The 20,036-nt window shown below is 40.9% G+C and overlaps 2 protein-coding genes across 32 annotated transcripts in view; one reads left to right on the top strand and one right to left on the bottom strand.

The window, feature by feature from the left end:
- LOC135107088 (microtubule-associated protein 4-like) overlaps positions 1-20,036 on the top strand; it is a 493,319-nt gene that overhangs the window by 363,065 nt on the left and 110,218 nt on the right. The gene's annotated exons all lie outside the window — the stretch shown is intronic.
- LOC135107087 (calpain-9-like) overlaps positions 1-20,036 on the bottom strand; it is a 96,611-nt gene that overhangs the window by 54,819 nt on the left and 21,756 nt on the right. Inside the window, exon 3 of one of the 2 annotated variants that reach the window (XM_064016719.1) lies at positions 3,572-3,647. In XM_064016719.1, the coding sequence (XP_063872789.1) occupies positions 3,572-3,647 (76 nt within the window). Of the gene's footprint in view, positions 205-3,571; positions 3,648-20,036 lie in introns of those variants that run through there. The other variant, XM_064016720.1, reaches the window with a different exon arrangement.

Below are 20,036 nucleotides of genomic sequence, written 5' to 3'. Positions count from 1 at the left end.
GCTCGTCACCTGCTGTGCACTACGTCTGGCAGTCACGTGCACCAACCTCCCTCCTGCTCGCACACCGCTCGCTCGTTTTCTATCTACTTCTCATTCTCGTTCCTCATCTTCATCCTCTTCCTTCAACCTACACATCATCTCTCATTTTCCCTCCGTTTTTTTTTTCTCCCCATTCCTTATCTTCATCATGATCCTCCTCCTCCTCTTCGTTTTCTTTAGTTTGATTTTCTGCCTCCTTTTATCTTCCTGCTCATCCTTCTCTTCCTCCTCCTCCTCCTCCTTTCCACATTCCTATTCATCTTCTGTCCCATCCTACTCCTCTTCCTTCTCATTCAACTGTCTATTGTTTTTCCTTATTCTCCTTAAAAAAAAAATAATAATGAATCAGTTTTCATATACCTTCCTCTGTCTTTTCTACTGTCTTTCATATATATACTTTCCCTTTAGCGCCCGTGCAGGTTTCATACAAGGTTATTGCTAAGCGAAAGAGGAGTCTGGCATACTGGCACGCTTTCATGACAGTGTTCTGCTGCAACATTTTACTTGATTCTTTCTGTCCAATTCCGCGTGACTTCCCCAGTTCTTAAATGCAATTCTGGCATATTTCAAACGGGGGTACAAAGGTAAAAATTAAGTCGGCATTTCAAGAGAGAGAGAGAGAGAGAGAGAGAGAGAGAGAGAGAGAGAGAGAGAGAGAGAGAGAGAGAGAGAGAGAGAGAGAGAGAGAGACAAAATCTCATACCTCCATCTGTAATTTTCTTCTGTTGCGTCTCAAAGAGTGGAACAAAAATTATTCAAGAAAATAATAGGTATATATATATATGTGATTTAACACCATTAGTAATTTTGTCATTATTTATTATTACAATGGAGTTATTAGTTGTGATGCATTAGTAATTCGTCTAAGTTGGGGTCGCAATGACGCCAATGATGAAGTAATTGTAATTATGATGGTGACATACTTTCTCCCTCTCGAATCAACGAGAATTGCCGCGGTCTGAATGAACACAGGAGATAGAGCTGAGCTAATGCGCCTGATTGCCTCGGGAGGGGAGGGCGGGAGAGCCACGATACACACGGCCCCTCATTCCTGAATCCCGGGTAAATACGACCTGGCGAGGTATATTTTGCGCCTGATTGCTTCTTACTCAGACAAAATGTAGGGACTTTCATACAGGGACTGCCACGTGTAGGTCTGATGGCTTCTTGCAGCTTCCCTTATTTTCTTACGCCGTGACCTTTAATTTTCCTTTTTTCCACGTAAATTGTGGAACATCACTGATACTCTACAGAGGAAATGATTCACGTGTTTATGAATTAGTGTCACGATTATTTGCTTCTAGGTGTTGATTACTGTAGGAAAAAAAGGGATTTCCGTTGTGCTATTTAATTTTCCCATTGAGGAAATGTCACGTTTATGAATTAGTGTCACGATTACCAACCTCATACATAAAGATTAGACTTGTGAGTGGGGTTGATAGATGGAAAAGGGTAGGTATGTTTCATGCGGGGACTGCCACGTATGGACCTGATGACTTACAGCAGCTTCCCTTATTTTTTATGCTCTTATGTATAGTTCTTTCTGTTGTAGTTATTGGAGGAAAAAAGTCTTCGTATTTACAAAAGTATATCTAAATTTCAAGCTTTAAGAACTACACGTATGAACTTTCAAGCTTTAAGAACTACCTCGTCATTCTAACTGAATACTTATTTCATCATACTAACTACTACAAATAATGCCAAATATCTAATCACGCCTGCCGTCTTTCTCTCACTGAGCTTTCAAGACCCCACAGACTTGTCACACAAATACCCTCCAAGTATCTACTGAATTCCTCATTATAACTAAGCGCCTCTTCCATCAAACTCGTGACTGCAAATAATGTCGAAAATCTGATCTCGTCTACTTTCTTTCTCTCCCGGAACTTTATCTCACTAAACTTTCAAGACCCAAGGATACGTCACACAAATAGCCTTTCCCTGCCCAGTGGTCGCCAGGACGCGAGTCAGTCTCCTACGTTACCACTAAAATCCATTTGTCCAGCGGGAAAGACAGATCCCTGCCGAGAAAATATTCCTTCGCTCCTTCTGGAATCAAGCCAAGTTTGTGCGTGTGTGTGTGTGTGTGTGTGTGTGTGTGTGTGTGTGTGTGTGTGTGTGTGTGTGTGTGTGTGTGTGTGTGTGTGTCTATTGCTAGTTTGGGTTAGGTTAAAATTAGGTATTGAGTTAGGTTAAGTTAATTTAGGTCAGAGTTAGGTTAGGTTAGTATAGTTTAGTTACTGAGTGAGCCATGGAAACATATAGATATTCTGTATATATCTTCATAGTCCTTATTGTCATAACCCCCCTTGACTTTTATATTGCTGAATTATGATTCGAAACTATACAACAGGCAAAGTGTGTATGATAGTTTAAGTTATACGTATCAGAAGTCCAGACAGTGTGTTTCGCTGCTCTATATTTCACGAAGCAACGACAGGAAAAGACAATAAAAGTAAGTGATGAAATCGCTGCGATGAATGAAAAAAAAAACAATAAAATAAATAAAAAGGCGAACCCAAAATATAGATATAAAAGTCAACAGTATAATGCTCATAAATTTTACGCACATACTGAATGTTTTAGAGATATACCGGTTGGAGAGAGAGAGAGAGAGAGAGAGAGAGAGAGAGAGAGAGAGAGAGAGAGAGAGAGAGAGAGAGAGAGAGAGAGAGAGAGAGAGAGAGAGAGAGAGATGCTCTACCATACACATCACAAAAAAAAAAAAACATTGGAAAAAAAAAAATAGCAACAGCATAGCAGAAATAGTGAGGCTGACGAGGCAGGGAGCACTTGCCACCTAATGAGAGGATTCCTGCCGCCCCTTGCGAGCGTGCATACAGATGGTGGCCAAGGGAGGGGGCGAAAAGGGGCACAAGGTCGGTGCGGGACTGGGTGACGGGTTGCAGAGCGTTTGCCGCCAGGTTGTGGTCGAGTCAGGTGCGTAAATGAAAAAAATAGTAGTGATATGTAAAAATTGATACACTTTTCCTTTATTTTTCGTTTTTTTCTCTTTATTTATTAACAAGGGAAGGGAGATCCAAGGGTGAATTTGAGTTGTGCTAATTGCTTATTCCATTAAAAAAAAAAAATGAAATGCCAATATTCTTTGCCTTTATTTTTGGACCAAGGAGGAAAATTCGTGACAAAAAGTCTAACATGCAGACAATTTCCCAGATCCCCTTGATAGGAATGCCATTTTCTGATGCTTATGAGCTCAGTCATTACTGCAACTCACTTGAAAGGGAAACTTGTCTATTTTACTCACGACACAACCACACTTTGGCTCATATCCCAAAGCACTTCTGCCCCGCACCTCCACTACATTCAAAAGGCTCTAGTTGAAGTTACACGGGTTTTTAAGTATGTTTTTATAGTTATAGTAATTAACAAAATTTTCCCGTTACTGACAGGGAAAACACTTGAGAACCTGGCTAGTCATGTCGTGGTAAGAAAGGAAAGCGTTTTAGAATAAGCTCCTCTGTACTATTGCTGGCAAGGTGTCCCGTCCATCACCGCTGCTTGCACTTACCTGGATAGCGTGGACAGCTTCTCGTCCACCTTGTGATTAACGCCTCCATTTGCCCAGTGGCGAGGTGGGGAGCCTCCTGGAAAGATACGAAGGAGTGTTAAGTCATGGAGTTGAAGTCTACCTGAATGATTAGAAGTGTTCCTGACATTGCTGCCACCGCCTTTGTTATTACCTTGGATGTTCTTATTAATTATTTTCAGTGGTGTTGAATTTGTTGTCATCTTTTTCATGCTCTACATTGGATATGAGAATGATATATGGCTTACAAAGATAGAAGATAAACTCGAATATTGATAATTTGCCGTCGTGTTTTCAGTGACAAAAATTTACGTATGGTACAGAAAGCTTCAAGTTATAAAAAAAAGTTAATTTAATGTGAATAGAAAAAAAAAGACTACAGTATAATTAGCAGAAGGCAATTCATATTATAGGAACTTCTTATCTTATAAATACACACGGGCTTGTCTTGCAGGGCTCTATCTATCCCAACACACATTGTATCATTCAGGTGCTTACTGTGTGGGAGTGAATAACTGGCTACCACTTGAAAAACATAACCTGATTTAAACAAAGCTCCACATCCCTCTAAAATTTTGTTTCGTTTCGTCTGTAATCTCGCAATTTTCCATCTCAGTTATCTTGCAGCTCAGGTTTTTGGATTGTGAGAGTTAACTGTCAGCTCCTGGAAACATATCATCTGATTTAAACACAGCCTCGTACCCTCCAGGATTTGCCTTAAACTCTTCTGTAAGTTGAGGTGTAATCTCGCAATTTTCCATTTTAGTTATTTTTTTATTTACAGATTCTTGTTTTCCCTCGAGTTAGTGGAATCATGTTTTAAATATGATGAGATGCAGTTGTTAAACCTTTCGAGTTTTAAAACTACACACAGTTGAGAGTTATCAGATGTTCGGTCTTTTACTCCTCAGCTTTCAGATAATCGGTATTGACTTTGCCATTATTGATATTCAGTAAGTAATGAGTTTATTTTCATTTGATAGAAATGTTTGCATATTTATTCAACGCAACGTCTAATATTCGTTGTATCATCAAACAGACCAGTTCTCCATTTCTCAGAGACAAGCAAGGAAACAACATACATAAATACTGAAGACAGACGAAAAGACACAAAGAGAGAAAGGAACAGGTGCACCAATATGAGGGATTCATGATACCAGACTGACAGACAAAATGACACCGAACGTCAGAATACGAAAAAGAAAAGAAACAATAGGAAGGTCAGCGAAGAAGAGGAAAGAAAAAAAAATGTGGAAGGTGAAATGAGAGCAGCGGACAAAATGGGACGAGAAGGAGGAGGAGCCAGTGTATGCATACAAATGGAAGGAGGCGAGAATGGGACGGGAAAGCAGAGGAAAAGGAGAGAGAACAGAGAATAGAAATACACGCATCGGATATTCTTCTTTCCATCAGCAGCCTTCGTCAGTGTTTTTTTTTATACTCCCAAAATATTGTAATGCTTAAATTAATTGTTTCACTGCGTTCAAAATACTACACGAATTTCTTCATTCTTACTACTTTATTGCTGTGATTGGCCGAACGAGTTTATGTAGTCACTTTCCTGATTATTAAAATATGCGGTTTAGATCACATTTTAGATCAGAAAGGGAGGATATGTGAAAATTGACATGTTTTATACAGGTACTTCCACATGTAGGCCTGATGGCTTCTTGCAGCTTCCCTTATTTCTTATGTTCTTATTAGTTTGTTAAGTGATAGAAACTGACTATATAAAGAAATGAGATAACTACTTTCACCTTCACTGTTATGTCTGAGGAAATTCGAGTGCAGTGCTGCCCGACAACAATAATCTTGAGTCGTCAGTTCATCGAGCACTATGTGAAATTATTAAACCCAAGGATGTTCTCTCTTCGGACTTGTTTACCGGAAAGTTGCAATCCAGAAAGACTGTATGTTGTAAGGTAGAAAAAAATGGACCACCAAATAAATAGATAAATGAATAAATAAATTTCTAAATAGTACAAATAAATCTTGCTCAAAGTGCCCATTTGAGGAAACAAGCAATTACATCCGTACAGTTTATTTAAGAGTCTACTGGAATATGCGATAGACAAGGCTTTGGTTAGAGAGAGATAACTAACAGCCAGTCTTCACCTATCACCGTGAATGACACGCGTTTACACCATAAAAAGACGCTGCACATGGCCCACCCTCTCACATCCCACACTCCTCTCACGGTCAGCCAGCAAGCCTCTGCACTCACTCCTCCCATGTCGAACACCTCTTGATAGAATAAGTCAGGCTGCCGCTGCTGCTACGACACTTGCAAATGTCTCCCCTAGGCTTCCTGCACCGGGATGAGGCCAGAGGGGTGTCCTTCCTTATTTTTGTTGCTGTGTGTGTGTGTGTGTGTGTGTGTGTGTGTGTGTGTGTGTGTGTGTGTGTGTTACGTGATGTTGTGATTGTATTTGTGTGGCCATCTGTATTCCGGTTTAGAATTCCTGTTACAACACACACACATGTGCTCACTCGCATGCATGTATGCACGCACGTACAAACAAATGCGTGATGAAGCAGATATAAAACACCACACACACACACACACACACACACACACACACACACACACACACACACACACACACACACACACACACACACACACACACACACACACACACACACACACACACACACTACACAGGTGCTCGCCTACACGCGCACATACACACAGGGCATTAAATAACTGGACAAATGTACCCATATGTTGAATGCATAACAGTGTAATTGGATGGACATTACAAACACCAAATTCCTGCAATATTAGTAGAAATCAATTAACAGCTTTGTTTTCGTCATGCAGACAGGTAGGATTGTGAAATGTGCAGCGAGATCAACGTAACATACTGACGTGTTTCATGGCATACAAGAGCAGCATCTCTCTCTCTCTCTCTCTCTCTCTCTCTCTCTCTCTCTCTCTCTCTCTCTCTCTCTCTCTCTCTCTCTCTCTCTCTCTCTCTCTCTCTCTCTCTCTCTCTCTCTCTCCTGCAGTACGTTATAGAGTAAGTTTGCTAGGTATTCTCATCCTCACCCTTGTATAGATCATTGATAGACAGACAGTTAGACAGACTTTATGGGCCACAAAAAATATAGATTAAATAAAACACAAGGAACATAAATTAGGTTACGATGCATGTAAAGTCATCAGAAGAACAAGAACAGCACTTTCATCCATCCCTCCTTCTCTCTCTATTTCTCCTGCACCACGGTATAGAATTCACTAGTTACTCTCCTTAACGAGTATAGATCAACATAAAACTCCAAGCACTTGTTCACGCTATTCCCCTTAGAGATACCCAATCAATTCCAAGGAAGCCACAGTTTATCATCCTTAGCTCAGCTCCACTGATACGCTCGGCCCCACCACCTCTCAGTAAATGACTGGTATTGAAACTTGAATCCGGGGAGAAAGGATAGATAATTCCACATGTCCGGGGGAGCGTGTTTAGTGTATGTATGTTTCACAGCCTCAGAATAACAAGATTTGAACTCTTACAGGGAGAGAAATGATGGAAGCACAATATACACGTGCTGGTCAAGGATTCCAGCACTCTAATATCGATAAAGTTTGCAGTGTTTGTTCTTTTCTTGTGTTGTTATTGTTATTTTTCGAGGAGAGATTACCAAGTGGAGTGAATGTTTAGATTACCACCTTGTATATGTTATAAGATTAAGCATAAGGGGATAGGATCTCTCTCTCTCTCTCTCTCTCTCTCTCTCTCTCTCTCTCTCTCTCTCTCTCTCTCTCTCTCTCTCTCTCTCTCTCTCTCTCTCTCTCTCTCTCTCTCTCTCTCTCTCTCTCTCTCTCTCTCTCTCTCTCTCTCTCTCTCTCTCTCTCTCTCTCTCTCTCTCTCTCTCTCTCTCTCTCTCTCTCTCTCTCTCTCTCTCTCTCTCTCACACTTTACTCCGCAGTTCTGTCCTTTCCGCAGTTGGGTAAATATAAAAATTCAGAAAACCTTTTTCCCGAGAGGTTCCCCTAGACATGTATGGCTCCAGAAAGGTTCCATTGTAAGAAGAGGGAAGCTGATTCTTCTCATGCATTTCCCAGTGCTATCCACACAACATTTTGAGTGCACCGTGCATGACTTGAAATGCTGCCACAACTTTTTTTTTCATACAGTGCAGTATCCTTTTTCTCTCTCTATTCTGGCGGCATTCAGGCTTTTGAATGGGGAACAAATGTCGGATTGTTGTTTTTAAAAGCCGGTAGTACACACTCCTATGCACGTGGCGGTGTGAGGGAGCTGCCGCCGGGAGTGTAGGGGGGGGGGAGCGCTATAGGAAGTGACTCTCCCGCTATACGCCTCGGAATGCGTGACTACTAGTATATTACGTTTTCTCTCGTATACAGTTGATAAAATATATGTTTGTTTACTCGTATTTATAATGGTGGTGTTCGTAAATTTGTGGTTAATCTGTGTTTGTTTCTCTGTTTGTCTCTCTCTGTCTCCCTCTCTAGATTGAAAAACATAAATAAATAAAAGTGACAGAAAGACAAATAGATAGACAGACAGACAGGCTGGGAGTTCACCACATGAAACCGCCAAATTTTCTCCAAACCCCACGAAGTTGCCTAAAAATACAGTGATGGATGTAACTACGCGGAATGAATTAAGTCACGCCACTACGGAATAGCGAGCTACAAAACATGGTGCATTTTAATGAAGCAGAGAGAGAGAGAGAGAGAGAGAGAGAGAGAGAGAGAGAGAGAGAGAGAGAGAGAGAGAGAGAGAGAGAGAGAGAGAGAGCTGATGAACATGAATCAGTCTTTCTTGGGGATGAGAAATGTTCCAGGAATTCAATTAGAAAAAAAAAAAAATCGTTATCTCGTATTAATGAATGAAACAGATTGCTATGGAAGTGGGAATGAATGAATTTATAAAAAAAGAGTGATGGACGGATTTTTTTTACAATAAAGTCGTGTGGGAAAGATAAAATATCACTTGAATTTTATAGTATCAAAATTGGACGAACCAAGTTGACATGATGGTGAAAATTAATAACCGGAGTAATAGAAGCAAAAGTGGAGATAAAAATATTGTGTGTATATATATGTGTGTGTGTGTGTGTGTGTGTGTGTGTGTGTGTGTGTACGAAAGATATAAAACAAAGAATTGTGATGCCAACAGCAAAGCAGGAAGACAAAGCAGAGACATCACAGTCACTTAAATCAATCAGCGAGATAGCAAACGTCATGTCCTTGATGTTTAGCAACCTGCCGAGATACGAGTGAGCGTTGACACGAGACAGAGAGACTAAGAAAACACTAAGATTATTATTTCGTAAGAGGACCACTGGTCTAAGGAACAAAAAGAAAAAAAAAACTAAAATTTGAGACGTATCTTAAAACCTTCTGGAGGAATACTCTTCTTTCTTGTATTACCAACGCTGCAAACGACAGCTTCACAACTAATATGAGATAAAAATAGCATCGAAGAAGTACACTCCTCTATTCAATAACAGTAGGACGAGTGAGTGACAAGAGAGGAAAAGTTTGGGTGACAGGCTGGGAGCTTGTCGAGGCAGGAAGATGGACTCTTAAAATTGAAGAGAAACTGAAGAGTCTCTGAAGTGAGTTTGAATATTTTAGACAAAACAATACGACAGAAAAAAATTTACGGAAATTCTCTCTCTCTCTCTCTCTCTCTCTCTCTCTCTCTCTCTCTCTCTCTCTCTCTCTCTCTCTCTCTCTCTCTCTCTCTCTCTCTCTCTCTCTCTCTCTCTCTCTCTCTCTCTCTCTCTCTCTCTCTCTCGTAGTATCTTCATGCATCACCCTTCAAGATGTGACGAACAACGCTTGCCTCGCCAATCTTCACGGCCTATCACAGATGTCTATTTGTTCCTCCTTCAGCCGATCATTTCTGTCAAGCTCCTTCCTCCTGTATCTCCTCCTCCTCCTTTTCCTCCTCCTCCTCCTCCTCCTCCTCCTTCCTTTTCTAGCACCAACACCGATACCACCTCCACCTCCTCGTCCTCCTCGTCTTATTCCCTCTCTTTTTTTTTCCACCCTCTTTCTCTTCCTCCACTTCCTCCTCATCCACCACCACCCTGCATTCTCTTCCCTTTTCTTCTCACTCATCCTATTTTTCATCCTTATCCCCTCTTCCTTCTCGTCTTATTTATCCTCCTCCTCCTCCTCCAACACCACCAGCTTATTCCTCCTCCTCCTCCTCCTCCTCCTCCTCCTCCTCATGCATTTAGCTTTAATTTTTTTGTTCGAGGAAGTAGATGAATACCTCCTCTGTAACTGGAAAGGAATTAAAACCATCCACATTGTTCTCTCTCTCTCTCTCTCTCTCTCTCTCTCTCTTAGTCTGGAGTCCGGTAGAGATTGTAGTTGCTATGTGCGGCGTCATTGGTGGTGGTGGTGGTGGTGGTACGTGTGGTGGTGGTGGTGGTGGTGCGTTCAAGAGCGGGTTCCTCACGCGCTCTATGTACAGTGAGAATATAAGCTTATTATCTACACCTCAATTGTTTGCAGGCCAGCTGTTTCCCCGTGCCTTTATCTAGTTACCGCAAATTCTCTCTCTCTCTCTCTCTCTCTCTCTCTCTCTCTCTCTCTCTCTCTCTCTCTCTCTCTCTCTCTCTCTCTCTCTCTGGAGTGGTGGGTGGGGAGGAACCTTCATCTTTGCTACTGAACATGCCTTGCTTTACAATAAATAGCGTGACCTGTCATAAACAATGCAAGGATCAATACTCGTATATATGTTGGTGTTTGCGCTCTCTCTCTCTCTCTCTCTCTCTCTCTCTCTCTCTCTCTCTCTCTCTCTCTCTCTCTCTCTCTCTCTCTCTCTCTCTCTCTCTCTCTCTCTCTCTCTCTCTCTCTCTCTCTCTCTCTCTCTCTCTCTCTCTCTCTCTCTCTCTCTCTCTCTCTCTAATGGGCAGAGCCTGCTTTGGTCTCTAAGAAGATGCAGCATAAATGATTCATGCACATTTTGACTGCCGAAAAAAAAAATGAGAGGTGATGATGGTCAGAGGAGATACACTGCCCGCCTCGATTCCTGCTCCTTCTCTTTCTCCTCCCACGTCTCTCTCAGTGAACTCAGACTGAAGTACCCTGAAGTGAATGAGTATATTTACGGGATAAGTATATGTATTGAAAGGTTTGCTGTGATTTGTGCTGGCCAAACATATCAAGGCGTGCTGAGAAATATTGCTACGGGTCGACGGGTTGTGCAGGGGAGGGTGAGGCGGTGGTGGTGGTGGTGGTGGTCGGGTAGATAGCCAGGGTAAAGATTAAGGTGGTGATCTTATAAGGGTGTGGATGATGAAAATTAATTGGAGCCGAGACCGGACGCAAATAATGATTTTTAGTGATGATATTGTTACTACCACCACTACCACCACCACTACCACCACTGCTACCACTACTACTACTACTACTACTACTACTACTACTACTACTACTACTACTACTACTACTACTACTACTACTACTACTACTACTACTACTACCACCACCATCTGTGTTCGTTCCCGATGCAGTTGTTTTTCTTGTTTTTGGTGTTCCTGCTGCTGCTATTGTTCTGTTGCAATTGTTGTTGTTATTGTTCTGCGCCATGAGTACGTATTGACTGTCCGTAATTGCGATGTTTGTGAAATTAGATAAACAACAATACGCAATACCGCCAGTTTTGATAAACAAACAAAAAACACAGAAAAAGAGAAAGAGAGAGAGAGAGAGAGAGAGAGAGAGAGAGAGAGAGAGAGAGAGAGAGAGAGAGAGAGAGAGAGAGAGATGAACAGAAGAGTGAAACGAAACATCGTCACAGAGATAGACCAATAGACACAAAAGACTCGTCAAAAGGAAAGATTGAGGAGGTAATATAGACAGAGAAAAACCCAGTTATAGACGCAGTTATACCAAGCACAGACACGTAGATATGGAATTTCAAGGAAGTCTTCAAAACGAGGAGTGGAAGTTTCTGGCGCACTTGTGGAGAGAGGAATAGTCATGTAGAGAGAGATGAACAGAGACACAAAGGAGAAAACCGGTGAAAAACAAAGCACCAACAGTTTAAACAAATGCCATACCAAATAGAAACATGCAGAAAATCCGTAAGTAAGGAGGGGCGAGTGAAGTCATCTACTGTACTTATAAAGAGAGATAACAGAGATAGACAAACCGAGAGGCTACACAGATAGATTGAGAGAGACGATCACACCACATAGAAACAAACAACGAATAAATATGTAAGAGAAGGAGAGTGGGAAGTGAAGGCTTCTTGTGTACTGGTAGAGAAGGAAGGCAGAGTGGCGGAGTGGCGTTCGTGCAAGGCTGGGTAGTGAGCGTGAGGTGAGTCTCTCGCGGCAGGATAGTTTGTGGCAGCCTCGGGCACAGAACGAGAGGCGGGCTGAGGGGCGAGGCGTCATCATCCTCCCCTCCCTCAGAGTCTGGGAGAGTGAGAGAGAGAGGGGCGGGTGGGGAGACGGCAGAGGGAAGGCGGAGGAAAAGATAATCTGTATGCGCGGATCAGAGGGAAGGTGATGGTATTGGTGGTGGTGGTGGTAGTAGTGGTAGTAGTAGTAGTAGTAGTAGTAGTAGTAGTAGTGGTAGTAGTAGTAGTAGTAGTGGTACACACACACACACACACAACTGGACAGGCAGACAGACAGCTATACAGACGGACAGACAGACAGGCAGGCAGACGGGCGGAGGACGAATAGATAATTTGTATGCGATGATCAAAAAATTAATAACCTTGTACAGAGAGAGAGAGAGAGAGAGAGAGAGAGAGAGAGAGAGAGAGAGAGAGAGAGAGAGAGAGAGAGAGAGAGAGAGAGAGAGAGAGATTAGGAAAATGAATCACTGTATTAGCTTGCGTTGCGTTGCGAAGTGTGGGAGGGAGGCGTTGAGGCAGCGTAGTAGTAGTAGTAGTAGTAGTAGTAGTAGTAGTAGTAGTAGTGTTCAGGGCCGCTGTTGGTGCTACAAAACAGGAATGCTGTCTGACCACCTCTTGTGTAGAATACTCCTTACTGAGTGATGTTTCCTTTTACACCAATTCTACTATATTCTCCATGACTCAATTTTTTTTTTAATATATAAACTCTATCCATACTTTTCCATCCTCCTATTCTGTGATCTTTGTATGTCTAAACTTTGGGTTCGTAGGAATATCGAAATATCCAGAAGGGTTGGCCAGGTAGTGTTTCTTCTCATACACGTGGAGGAGACAGAAATTACTCTTTGATTTTCTTCCGCCATCCTCGTGTGAACCTCCACTTCTTTATTAGGGTGTCTTCCTTCTCTCCCACGTCGCTCGCTCTCTGTGACCAATACTGAGAACGGTGACTCACACGGGATGAAAAAAAAATTATGAAAAAAAAAAGGGGTCAAGCTTGAACAAGTTTAGATTTTATTAAAAAAAGTAATGGCTTTTGTTGTTGTTAAGGCGGAAAGAGACCCAGGAGATTGAACTGGAAAAAAAGAGAGGGAAAAAAAGAAAAAAATACTCCGGTTTTATTGTTTTTTTTTCATTCAGGTTGGTCGGAAGCCAAAGTAAATGTACCTGGAAATAAATGGAAGAAGAAAAATGAGCGCATCCAAAACGAATGTGCCAAGGAAAAGAAAAAAAAATGAAAAGAGAAAAAAAAGAGAGCGAAGGAGAGAAAGAGTAGAAATTCCATCCATATTTTTTTTGTGCGTATAGGAATAACAGAGCCATTTATCTAAAGTTCACAACGAAATAACGCTTGGCAAACAGAAAATTGTGAAACTCCAACGTATTTCCGGCAGCAGTCATCCAGTGTAAGACAATCAATTTAGTTAAAACTCATGCTGGCCACGACCCGTCACCCACCGATACGCAAGACCTACTGAGGGCTGTTGGCAAATGGATTAATTTTTATCCTACACTTTTATTACCGAGAGGGGAAAAAAAAGTGTGATGAGGAATGTATATAAATTTATGTAAATCCTTATCGGGTTGTCTTGGCATCGAGAACTAATCATATATTCAGGAGCGGAGGAGACTTCCAGGTGGATGAACGTACGTGTGTGAGAGAGAGAGAGAGAGAGAGAGAGAGAGAGAGAGAGAGAGAGAGAGAGAGAGAGAGAGAGAGAGAGAGAGAGAGAGAGAATCTTCTTTATTGCTTCTTTCAATTTTGTATTTATTTATGATTTTTCAGTAAACAACAACAACTACTCCTCCTCCTCCTCCTCCTCCTCCTCCTCCTCCTCCTCCTCCTCCTCCTCCTCCTCCTACTACTACTACTACTACTACTACTACTACTACTACTACTACTACTACTACTACTACTACTACTACTACTACTACTACTACTACTACTACTACTACTATTACTGCTACTACTACTACTACTACTACTACCACCATTGCGTGTGTGTGTGTGTGTGTGTGTGTGTGTGTGGGCGTGGGTGGGCGGGAGTGTGAGGCCCGGGCGTTCACCATCATTCAGGTTGGCGTGAAAGTATGAATCAGGAATCTTTCTCCTCCCTTAGTTGGGTGTTGCTCTCAGGGGCTGCTCGTCCCTGGCGTCTACCAACACGAAGCCTTGCACTAAACTTGGGAAGGACCTGATGACTTTCACGAGGCCTTTTAATCGGTACTCACAATGCGGTAAATTTCTTTAAGTCATGCCCTGAAATTGATGTTGTTTCTCAAGTTTCATCTCTAGTATCGATGTTATTCTTAATGCGGTAGTTTTCCTTTAAATATCCTGAAATCGGTGTTTATTCTCTTTATCCTCTATCCGTAGTAGCTGTTGCTCAGTGTGATATAGTTTTCTTTAATTAAGGAAGTCAGAATCCCCACAAAAATTTTATCCAATCTTCTCATAACTTTTACTTGAGTTTGGTAGCCATACGTGTAATATTTCCACCAATTTTTGTTAAGTTTGCTTGCCCCAATTTTTTACTTGCTTTTTCTATGACCATCAAAACATAGAAAACTAAAATTTTCACCCAAATTCTGAAATTCTGGCCTCCTTTAGTCAATGCTCTTTCTCAAGTGTCATCTCCAGTATCTGTGCCCTTCCCAATACTTGTAAATCAGTTATACTTTTGGTCTTCCTACTCAATGCCTATAAGATGCATCGTTATTTTAAGCTAATTTGCGTTATGCACACAATACTGCGGACTCTCAATTTAAATATTTCAGAAAATCAAGAAAATATATGATTTCAACTCTAGTTTCTATATTTTTCCAGTACTAGTAAATCAGTTATATCTTCAGTCTGTCTTTCTACACAATGATAACATACACTGTTCTCATGTCCACGCTACAGCTGTGATAGACTGCCTCGTTCCACTTTGTACGTTTACTTCTCTATTCCTACATTCTATTACTAGTGAATCAATACTTCGGGTCTATCTCTCTAACGCAGCGGTAATGAGATGCACTGTTCTCCTGTCCACGCTAGAGCTGTGATAGACTGCCTCGTCTCGCCCTGTACGCCTGATTATCTATTATTCATGCGACTTTCTACTCATATGTCTTGTCCTCATTTCACGTTGTAGGCCAGACTCGTGATCCATCATTTCAGCAGCAGTTGGTCGGGAAGACGCTGCGTGTTGCCTTGTTTGTTTCGTATCCTTACTCTCTCTCTCTCTCTCTCTCTCTCTCTCTCTCTCTCTCTCTCTCTCTCTCTCTCTCTCTCTCTCTCTCTCTCTCTCTCTCTCTCTCTCTCTCTCTCTCTCTCTCTCTCTCTCTCTCTCATGACATACATCGAATTACGAATACTGTTTTATGTTTACAAATTGTTTTAAAATGCTCACTTGTGAATTTAGTAGTACTGAAGGGAGAATGAATCATAATTTTAAAAAGACGAAGAGACAAAAAGTAACCAACTACTACAGCCTAAGTTTAAAGTTTATAGAGCCTATTGAAATCAGTGGATATGCGAGCAGAAGTGTGACTAAGTTCATGTAATGTAAGCCAACGTTTTTGTGAAAGTCTAACTCACCAAACTTGCAAATTGACGCGTTTATTTAATCTGCATTTTCATGGAGGAGGGATGGCCTGGACATTAAACGTTGATAAACAAGTGGAGACCGTGGCGTGGTTCCACACAGCCTGACACGATATGGGTGGGAACAGACTGGTGTGGGGGAACAAACATGGATGATTTTTAAGAGCAAACTGTATGAAAAATTAATCTGGCTGTATTAAAGACGTATAGAAAGCTAAATTATTAAGACTGTACAGCGAATTGATAAGTTTGATCGTGATAACTACATTGAGAAAGGTAGAATATCATTAGAACTATATAGAAAATACTCTTTTGATCATATGGACATAGATTGTTGAGGAGAATGCAGAGAGATAAATTAATTGACTTGTAATGCTAAAGAAGAAATGAATCAGAGATGCTACATAAAAACTAAATAATCCAATGTACTTATATTGGGTGGGAATGAGAGAGAGAGAGAGAGAGAGAGAGAGAGAGAGAGAGAGAGAGAGAGAGAGTGAGAGTGAGAGTGGAAAAAGAAATATTCCGCGCTAAGCTCCTCAGGCTTCACCCCACCGGCGTTCCTTTCCCGGGCTTTATTCCATCCTGCTGCATGCAAACTGGAATATTCATAAGTCACGCTGCGTCTCTCCCTCAGCGACCACCACCACCACCACCACCATCACTACTACTGCTACTACTACTACTACTACTACTGCTAACACCACCACTACCACTACTACTACTACCACCGTTCCTACCACACAATCATTACAGTTAACATTATCATTTTTTATTCGTAAACTCAAAACATACTGCCACCACCACCACCACCACCACCACCATCACCACCACCACTACTATCACCACCGTTCCTACCACACCAACCAAAACAGTTAATACCAACACCAGTAACACAACCACCACAATTCACATTATTATTGTTTTTCGTCCTTGAACTAAAAAAAATAAATAAATAAATGAATAAAAATCACCACCACCACCACCACCACCACCACCACCACCACCACCACCACAACTACTAAAATTAACAGCATTAAAATTTTTCTTCCTTAAACTAAAAAACACCACCACCACCACCACCACCACCACCACCACCACCACCACCATCGCTCCCAAGTCCACGACAGTGAGGGGGCGGAGGAAAATTATGCCCAGGGAGAAAAATTACTTGGTTAGATTTAGATCTTTGTGTTTAAGCCTCGTCGGGAGGAGGGCATCAGTCGCCTCTCAGATGACCCGGCGACCTGCGTGTCAGTGACCTTTAGCAAGGGAGAGAGAGAGAGAGAGAGAGAGAGAGAGAGAGAGAGAGAGAGAGAGAGAGAGAGAGAGAGAGAGAGAGAGAGAGAGAGAGAGAGAGAGAGAGAGAGAGAGAGACTAATGAGAAATAAGATAAAATTACAGTGATATGACGGATGAGTAAGAAAGGAGAGTGTTGTGAAGGAGAGATGAAGGATTCTGAGGTGAAGTAAGTAGTGGGTGAAGGAAGAAATAAGAGATTCTTGAGGTGAATGACAAGTGTGTAGAAGAGGAGGGTGAAAGGGGAGGAGGAAGAGGAGGAGGAACAGTAAGAGGATGAGGCGGTGCTGTAAGATGCGCGAGTCAGGCAGTGAGGTCGTCGTCTGGTTTTGAAGTAAGTGTTTTAACGTTTAGAAATTTAAAAAAAAAGTGAAAAAAAAATAGCAGCAAGAATGGCGATGAAAGAAGGATAAAAATGCTCCTAAGATAAAGGAAAATTAGATCATGCAACTATTAAGAAGAAAAATGTGCACAAAGAATGAAATGAAGAAAAAAAATACGTAAAAGAAATCCATTATTGAAGTGTCACAGTAATAAGTATAATAATGTCAATGAGTGCAAAAGATAAAATAAAGAGGTGAAATCACGTAGGTAATAATAATAATGAGAATAGATAGATGATGATAATAGATAGATAATAATGAGAATAATGAGAATAGATAGAAATAAAAACAAGAAAACATTACGCAATAGAAATTAATTACAGAAGTATTTCATTAACAGATCCAGTAATATCAATGAGTACAAGAGAAATAAAACTAGAAAAATAAATTCTCGGTAGTGTCAAAACCGAACTACTTAATTACGTGAGTGGTAATTACACGGCTCTGGAATAAATTCATCCCGTAAGTGTTTGACTAACGTCTCCAGTATTTGTGTGACAACTCTCATTTAAATGCCATTACCATAACTCAGTTTCCACACGTTTATTCAAGAGAAGCTTTTATAATGCATCATATTAAATTGAAATGAAGGTTTGGTATTGTTTTATTTAATCTCGATGCATTGTTTGTTGGTCTTTTTTTTTAAATAACCTGTTCGTGGAAGAATAAAATAAATAAATAAAATAAAATTGATGAGAGGCTGAGAGGAAAGAAATACGAGTAAAATGAGATATGATACTGGCGACTAAAAAAGAAGGAAGTAAAGAAGGAATAGGAAGCGCAAAAAAAAAAAAAAATGTATCGATAAAGAAGAAAGGCATTGTGGATGATGAAATAAATGAAAAGGAAGGAAAGAAAAAATTAGAAGCGAAAAGAATATTTATTAACAAAGAAGAAAAAACAGCGTGAAGATAGTAATGAGGGTGGTACACATCAATGAAGAAATGGATCAAAAGGTTATGAGGAGAAAGGGAAATAGAACGAGAAGCTAAAAATTATCAGAAAAAAAGAAAAAAAAACAGCAAGAAATTAGAAGCAAGGTGAAATTGATGAAAGAAAGAATAGAAAAAAAAATCAATAAAGGCGAAAGACAACGTGAAATCATAGAAGATAATGATGGATATGCTGCGAAGGGTAATTAAATGAATGGAAAAAATGGTCACTGCCTTTGCTTAGTAAAGGTTGAAGTGACTAAAATAGATTGCTTTTCCACGCCTTCCTAGCGCTACGTCATTCCCCCTCCCTCTCTCTCTCTCTCTCTCTCTCTCTCTCTCTCTCTCTCTCTCTCTCTCTCTCTCTCTCTCTCTCTCTCTCTCTCTCTCTCTCTCTCTCTCTCTCTCTCTCTCTCTCTCTCTCTCTCTCTCTCTCTCTCTCTCTTATACGGAAAATTAATATTCTGCTGCTTCCGGAATCAAAATTGCTTTTCTCCTTTTAATTTGCTTTTCCTTTACGGGACTATTAAAAGTTTCCCCCCCTTTTTTTCCTCCCCACTCTGTTCTTGTCGCGCTTCACTTTTAGTCAGCGGTGGGAGGGAGCAGGAGGCGCTGACCATTTTTTTTTTTTTTTTTTCACAATTTCACCATCCTTCAACTTCACTTTTCTTTGATTTCTTTCTGCCTTTATTCTTTATTGATTTTCTTTTCTTTCTTTTTTTTTTTGCTTCCCACTCTTTCTTTCCTGTTTATAATGTCTTCATTGATTAATCTTTCGTGCCACGCTTTATCTTGTATGACTTCTGGCTGTCTTTCCTTCTTTCTTTATTCATTTATCATTTTTTTTGTCTCCTTTTTTTTTATCATCAATATCATATTTCATTTTTTTTTTTTTTTGTATTCCTTTCGTTTCATCCTTCCATCAAGCATTCGTTATAATCCACCGCTATTTACTTTTCCACGAACGAAACTCACGTTAAAAAAGGAAAAAGGAAAAAATCGACGTAATAAAACAACTGAAAGCCTTCATTTCATGGTAATATGTTGCATTATGAAAGCTTCATTGAATAAACGTGGCAACTGAGTTATAGTAATGGAATTTCAATGAGAGTTCGCTAAAACAATATTCTATCCACCTCTCTAATCCAAGAGTCAGCCAGTATTCTCATTCATTCATCCCTTTTCTGGCAAACTCTGGGACTCCCTGTCTGCTTCTGTATTTCCTCCTTCCTATGACTTGATCTCTTTCAACAAGGAGGTTTCAAAACACTAATCCTCCAGTTTTGGATGATGTTTTTCTTCGAGGACAGGCACCTCAGAGAGACTTCTTTTTTTTCGCTTTGCTTGTTTGCTTATTCGATGCTCCTCTTATATGAAAATAAAAGCACGTGGGGGGTCAGAAGAAGAAACAAATATTTTGGCATCTTTACATGGTGTGCCAGCGACGCCTCCCTTGACAGACACCTCTCCGCCGCGCGCTATGGAGACAGACTCCGCCCATGTTGAGTCCGTTATCTGACCTACTTGAGTCCCCCTCCCCCTAGCAAAGTGCCTTGGCGCCTTGATCCTTTCACTCTTACGTAATATTGCGCAGAGTCACGTTTAGTTTTTAGACATCTTGACTGTGGATTTAGCGTTTGGGAACTGGGAAATAAGTTGATTTGTAAGTTGCAGCTTCCCTTATTTTCTTATGTTCTTATGATACCTCAGAGTGGATGCCCTTCCTTTTGGTCTTCTGAATGATCTTCCGAATGGCCAGAAATTTAGCACCGTTGTAAATCATTGTCCTTGAGGCATGTTAGTGTAAGTACAGTGACTCCCTTACTCCGGAGCCTAGGCGTGCAGGGAGGCAAGGGAGACGCACATGAATTTTTTTTTTTG

The sequence above is a fragment of the Scylla paramamosain genome, chromosome 14, assembly GCF_035594125.1.
Source record: "Scylla paramamosain isolate STU-SP2022 chromosome 14, ASM3559412v1, whole genome shotgun sequence".
Taxonomy (NCBI): Eukaryota; Metazoa; Arthropoda; class Malacostraca; order Decapoda; family Portunidae; genus Scylla; species Scylla paramamosain.
Note: the sequence above shows the minus strand (reverse complement) of the source record. Positions and strands in the feature narration are given on the sequence as shown.